The sequence below is a fragment of the Propithecus coquereli genome, unplaced genomic scaffold, assembly GCF_000956105.1.
Source record: "Propithecus coquereli isolate 6110/MARCELLA unplaced genomic scaffold, Pcoq_1.0 Scaffold240, whole genome shotgun sequence".
In the NCBI taxonomy this organism is placed as follows: Eukaryota; Metazoa; Chordata; class Mammalia; order Primates; family Indriidae; genus Propithecus; species Propithecus coquereli.
Window position 1 is genome coordinate 2,481,687 of NW_012147953.1, and position 6,000 is coordinate 2,487,686.

Consider the following 6,000-nt stretch of genomic DNA (forward strand, 5'->3'; position numbering starts at 1 on the left):
TATGTTTCACAACTTTATACAGTAAATACTAACTTACTTCTATTTTACAAATGAGAAAACTGGGGTTTAAGGGTGTTAAGAGGTAAGATTGTGTCTTGCTCATTTTTCATTTTCCGCAGTGACTAGTGTAGTACAAGCCTACTGGCTCTCAATATTCACAGATTGATTTATTGGCCCCATCTGTTGTCCTTTTCTTACAGCCATTTACATCCTCTATCATCTTCTTGTCTTGAAGATTTTATTGTGTTATATTTTGGCCACTTTTGCTCTGAGGTGACAAGTAATCAGTTAACGGTCTGATGAGTAAATAAAACCTACTGTGCAAAAATACAGAACTGGGGGATTTTTTCCTCCATAGACAGTGAGTAATAGTTCATAATAGAAGAAGGAAAGAAAATCATGTAGCTTTCAAAGAAGAGTTCTTTGTCTCTAATCCAATTAGCTTTATCTGGAAACGGAAAAAAAAAAAGGAAAACAATATACAGGCATTAATCAAGATAGTTCCTTCTGTGAACATATTCTGGGGTCCCAAAAAAACTGTTCCCTAAAAACGAAGACATAAAAACTAATGAGCCAAAGGATTCTTGCTACACATAGAGGAGACAAAGTACAGTAACATAGAGGAGACAAAGTACATACAATATCATGAGAAGAGGGTGGTGGTCAGGAAGTGATTGTCACCAGGCTTAGAGGGTTGAATTCCTATGAAACATTAGACTTGTCAACAAGAGGCCAAACTCTGTAAAATATTTTAAAGAAGTTTATTCTGAGCCAAATTTGAGGACCATGACCTAGAGCCATGTCTGAGAAGCCTTGAGCAAGTGGACTTGCTGCGACTGGATTACAGTTTGTTTTTTTTGTTGTTGTTTGTTTTTTTGAGACAGAGTCTCACTGTGTTGCCTGGGCTAGAGTGAGTGCCATGGCGTCAGCCTAGCTCACAGCAACCTCAAACTCCTGGGCTCAAGCGATCCTCCTGCCTCAGCCTCCCGAGTAGCTGGGACTACAGGCATGCGCCACCATGCCCAGCTAGTTTTTTCTATATATTTTTAGTTGTCCAATTAATTTCTTTCTATTTTTAGTAGAGACGGGGTCTCGCTCTTGCTCAGGCTGGTCTCGAACTCCTGAGCTCCAACAATCCGCCCGCCTCGGCCTCCCAGAGAGCTAGGATTACAGGCGTGGGCCACCTCGCCCGGCCTACAGTTTGTTTTTATACATTTCAAGGAGACAGGAATTACAGGTAAAGTCATAAATCAATACATGGAAGGCGTAGATTCATTTTGCCTGAAAAGGTGGGACATCTCAAAGTGGGGGTTTACAAGTCATAGGTGGATTTAGGGATTCTTTAGTTGACAATTGGCTGAAAGAGTTAGGCTTTGTCTAAAAGACCAGGAGTCAGAGGAAAAGGGTTAAGATAAGGGTCTTCCGTCTTTCATGTGATGCTATACCAGAATCAGGTTGGGAAGTAAACCACATTATATAGAGTTAACAAAAGCTAGTTAGTGAGATTTTATCATTTGTAGGCATGACTCACCAGGCCCCCTCAGAAAGGAATTTGGGCAAAAGAAAAAGATCAGAATTTAGTTCTCAGACAGACAGGCACAGAATAGCTTTAGTACATATAGGAATTTGACGAACTATGCTACTTTTATGTCAAAACAAAATTTCTTAGTCAAATTGATCTTACATAATGTGTCAAAGTTTATTAACTCAAGGAGAGAACTGATAAGTTGACAAAGGAGAGTCCCAGCTCACTGAAGTTTTGAAAATTGTGAATCTATGTGTGGGGGTTGGAGGAGGGGAGAAGGGAATGTGCAATTAATGAGAAAAAGAGTACTGCTTCATTTAACATGTTCATAAAACATTATGTCCCCCATCTATTGGTAAAACAAGATCAGGGACATCATGATCTTTGTTTGGAAGTTTGTGGAGAAGTTACACGTGCATCGAAATTTTATAAGAAATAAGAAAGAAATAATAAGCAATAAATACATTTGTGTCTGCTATTTAGAGCAATGTTAAAAGAATAGAAAATTTCAGGACCTTCCACATTTGTTATGCCAAGGGGAAAAATTAATCCCTGGAAGCAGAGTTGTGAAACACGGCTGTTTTTCTTCTCTGGTGCCTGACCATTGCTTCCTGACCTTTGTGTTGAGATACAATACATTAACCAGACTCCCTAGTCTTCATTCGAACCTAGGCTAAATGACTCTGGAGATAAAGACCCTTGTGATTGTTACCTGTTCACAATAAAACGTTAAACAACCCCCTTAAAGTGTAATCAATAGGAGCCATCAAATCTTGTATCTGTGTGTTAGCCTTGTATGGAAAATAGAATTCTGTCAGCACCTCGGTGTCTGCCTATATAAATGATCCTCCTCACAGGGAACATTGATCACCTTTCTTTGGTGTCAGTGTTTGCTAGGACGGCCCTCACATTTTGCGCTAGAATAAACTCATCTAACTGGATCCCGAGCCTTTTGATTATTTCTAGATTGACACCAAGTAATAAAGATTCATGCCTCAATACTGTCAGACAGGAGCCAATTAGCACAGAGACACGGAATCTTGTCAAAAATCAGGAGAATAATGAAGTCTGCCTTTTCTGGGGTAGCTATCAGTAAACTTCTCAGGTGTGCATTCAGAGATGCTGAATACATCGTTTGCCCGTTTCTCAGTTTTGTGACAGTAGTTCCCTTTGATGCTTATGACCTCCTCCTATTCCCTTTTTTAGGAAAAAAACGGGTAATTTGTACGTTCACAGGCGAAGACAGGTTGAGGCTCCAGGGAGATCAAGCAGCCCGGAGACCGCTTTGGCCCAGGATTCACAGCTGCTGTGCGGTGTTCTGGGGCTGTACCCCAGCGCCAGCTGGAGCGGGGCGGAGCCGAGGAATCCGAGGGAGCCGGAGCGCATGTTTAACCCCCCGCAGCTCTCGCAGTTTCGGAAGCTCCGCACAGTGAGTTCTGAAATCAAATATGCTGGGAACTACGTCCCCATTTCTTCCCTCTCATCTTCATAATTGTCTTTCCAACGTGTTATGCTATTCTCAACAACCAACTTTTAAAGTTAATCATTTGCCTCCGAAATTTCCCACTCACTGAATCATCCAATTGGATGAGTTAAAAATTGTGAAGGGCCGGGCACTCGGTCTACACCAGATTAAGTATTCATTAATAACTTTTTAATAATTCTTGAGAATCATTTTTCATTTGGCATACCAAGACAGGCGTAGGGTCTCTGGGCAGGAAATAACTCGTATGAAAAATGAAAATTCACTTATACCCAATGTAATGTTTACTCATTAGAGATTTCCTCTTTTCCTTGGGGTGGGGGGGAAAAAAAAAAACTTTCCTTCCCTGACCGGGAATCGAACCCGGGCCGCGGCGGTGAGAGCGCCGAATCCTAACCACTAGACCACCAGGGAAGACGCTAAACGGCTTCTAAAAGAGTTCTATGAATCTAGAACTCCACCTGTGCATAGTTTCCTGTTCCCACTTCCTGCGTGAGTCAGGGCAACGGCCATGCACCCACCTCCTGTTCCGCACCAACCAATAAAATCTGAACTACAAGGAGGTGTGGCGTCGCAAAAGGACGACAGAGTGTCCTCCGCTTCGATATTTGGATTCAACCGGGAATAAATTGTAGCATTAATTGTGTAGTCTTCTTGCCTTTTTCCTCCTAAAATGGTGAACCGTTTGAAGACAGAAACAATTTTTAAATTTGTTTTTGGTTCACTTACAGTGTTTGTTATGGTGTTTTATAAATAAAAACTTAATATTTAGGGGAGAAGATGATGGAACTGATAAAGTCATTAGACTTTATTTTAAAACGACGTGGGCGGAGCCGAGATAGCTCAGTTGGGAGAGCGTTAGACTGAAGATCTAAAGGTCCCTGGTTCGATCCCGGGTTTCGGCAGAAAGATTCTTGTTTTAATACTGAATTTTACCTGTACAAATATGGAAATACTACTTAAAACGAAATAAAGAGACAGATTTTTCACAAATTCATGAAGGAAAATAGAAGAGGACTGTGAGATAGAACGACTGTTCCAGTAGGAGAACCCTAGGTGTGGGTTTCAACATCTCCCTAGATGACAGAAAAGAGGCAAATGTGCTGAAGGAAAATCACTTGTCTCTCTTTGTTGTATTTAGTACCTTCTTTCTTGATTTGAGCTCTGTTTCACTTATTCTATGTTCCTGTTTCTCCAAACCTACCCCTTCTTCATTCCCATGGAGTTATCCCAACAGCCATAAGTCAAAGTCAAATCCCAAAGGCCCTCTTCCACTCTTTGTACTTTATGAGCCTTCTTTTCCCCCTAGTCTTATTCTCTGCTAACTCCTAATACAAAGGGTACTACTGGTTGTCCAAATAGATGTGGAAGAGAGAAGTTTAATATGAGGTATACCAATTACGTTTTTTTGATTTATGTTCTCTCAATAAATACTCATTAAGTGGACTCTTATGCAACTCTGAAGGGATCGATAGAGGCATGACAAGAGAGCTGAAGGAAAGGTTCCTGGAACAGGGAGTCACCTGAGTTGAGTTTAAGTGAAGAGGTGGCTCCTGGCTGCGGGGGTGGGAGGATGCTGAGCCTTGAAGGAGAGAGAGCCACGGTATTCTCTCAGCCTCCTTTCCCCCATCTCCTAATTTGTTACCTCTTTGCATATCCCAATCTCTTCCTTCCCCCTCACAGGGAAAGTTTTTTTCTCATTTTCAAGGTTACTTAATATTTCATCTGAGCTTTTGACCCCTCTCCCGGTTCCATTCTGCCCATGTGCCTTTTGATCTGTCTCTTCCTTACCGGCCTCTCTTCAAATTACAGAATGCCTAAATCTCCATTTTTAGACAGCAAAAATGGAACCCATGCCCTCCTATCTTGCCCTCATGCACTATCCCCAGACTCTTTCTTTCCACCCACCACCAAACTTGTGGAAGAACAGTGTTTTTCTCCACTTCCTTGCCTCATCAATTGCTCATCCATCAGCTGATGTCCGCCTTCCAATCTCAGGGACCATTATCATCAACTTACCAACTTTCAAATGACTTGGCTCTTTTTTGGTCCTACACTTAATTTTGCACAGGATGCAAACCGCTTGACAATCCTTCCTTCATGAAGCAGTCTTCCTTTGGACCTTGGGGCTCCACTCTCCCCCTTTTTTCTCTATACTCTTTGGCTGCTCCATTTCGGCCTTCATCCCACCCCCACCCCCGCCCTTTAATGGCTCTTTAGAAATGGCTACTTCTTAGGGTTCTGACCTCTGTGTTTTTTAAATTAAATTTTTAATTTTTAGGTAATTATAGATTCACATACAGTTATAAGAAATAACACAGAAAGACCCTATATCTCCATTACCTAGTTGCCCCATTGGTGACATCTTGAAAAACTATAATATAATATCCCAATCAGGGTATCGATATTGATAAAGTCAAGAACATTTCATCACCACGAGGATCTCTCATGGTGCCCTTTTATAGCCACATCCACTTCCCTCTTGCCCCTGCCTCAACCTCTGGCAACAGCGAATCTGTTTTTCATTTCTATAATTTTGTCATTTCAGAAATGTTATATAAATGGAATCATACATTGTGGAAACTGTTGGGATTGGCTCTTTGCACTCCAGAGATTCATCTAGGTTGTTGAGTGCATCAATAGTTCTTTCCTTTTTACTGCTCAGTAGTATTCTGTGGTATGCATTTACGAATATGTTTGAACATTTACCCACCAAAACACATTTGAGTCTGTTCCAGTTTTTTACTATTATGAATAAAGCCCTAGTAAACATTTGTGTACAAGTTTTTTTTTTAATTTTAAAAACATATTATCTGGAACCCAATATGTTCAAAGTATTGTCATTTCAGCATGTAATCAATATGAAAATTATTGAGATGTTCTACATTCTATTTTTTACACTAAATCCCCAAAATCTTTTTTTTTAATTTTTTAAAAATTTCAGCATATTACAGGGGTACAAACGTTTAGGTTACGTATACGGGCCTTGCCC

General features: G+C 40.7%; 1 protein-coding gene and 2 non-coding genes across 3 annotated transcripts in view; 2 read left to right on the forward strand and 1 right to left on the reverse strand.

The window, feature by feature from the left end:
* The window catches only part of ZNF311 (zinc finger protein 311), a gene marked incomplete at its 5' end in the record, with an annotated part of 66,319 nt that overhangs the window by 22,405 nt on the left and 37,914 nt on the right, over window positions 1–6,000 (forward strand). The window contains 1 exon segment of the mRNA XM_012646089.1: window positions 2,732–2,954. Coding sequence (XP_012501543.1) covers window positions 2,732–2,954 — 223 coding nt within the window.
* On the reverse strand, window positions 3,351–3,422 carry TRNAE-CUC. The gene has a single exon. It is a non-coding gene; the product is annotated as a tRNA-Glu (tRNA).
* On the forward strand, window positions 3,841–3,913 carry TRNAF-GAA. The gene has a single exon. It is a non-coding gene; the product is annotated as a tRNA-Phe (tRNA).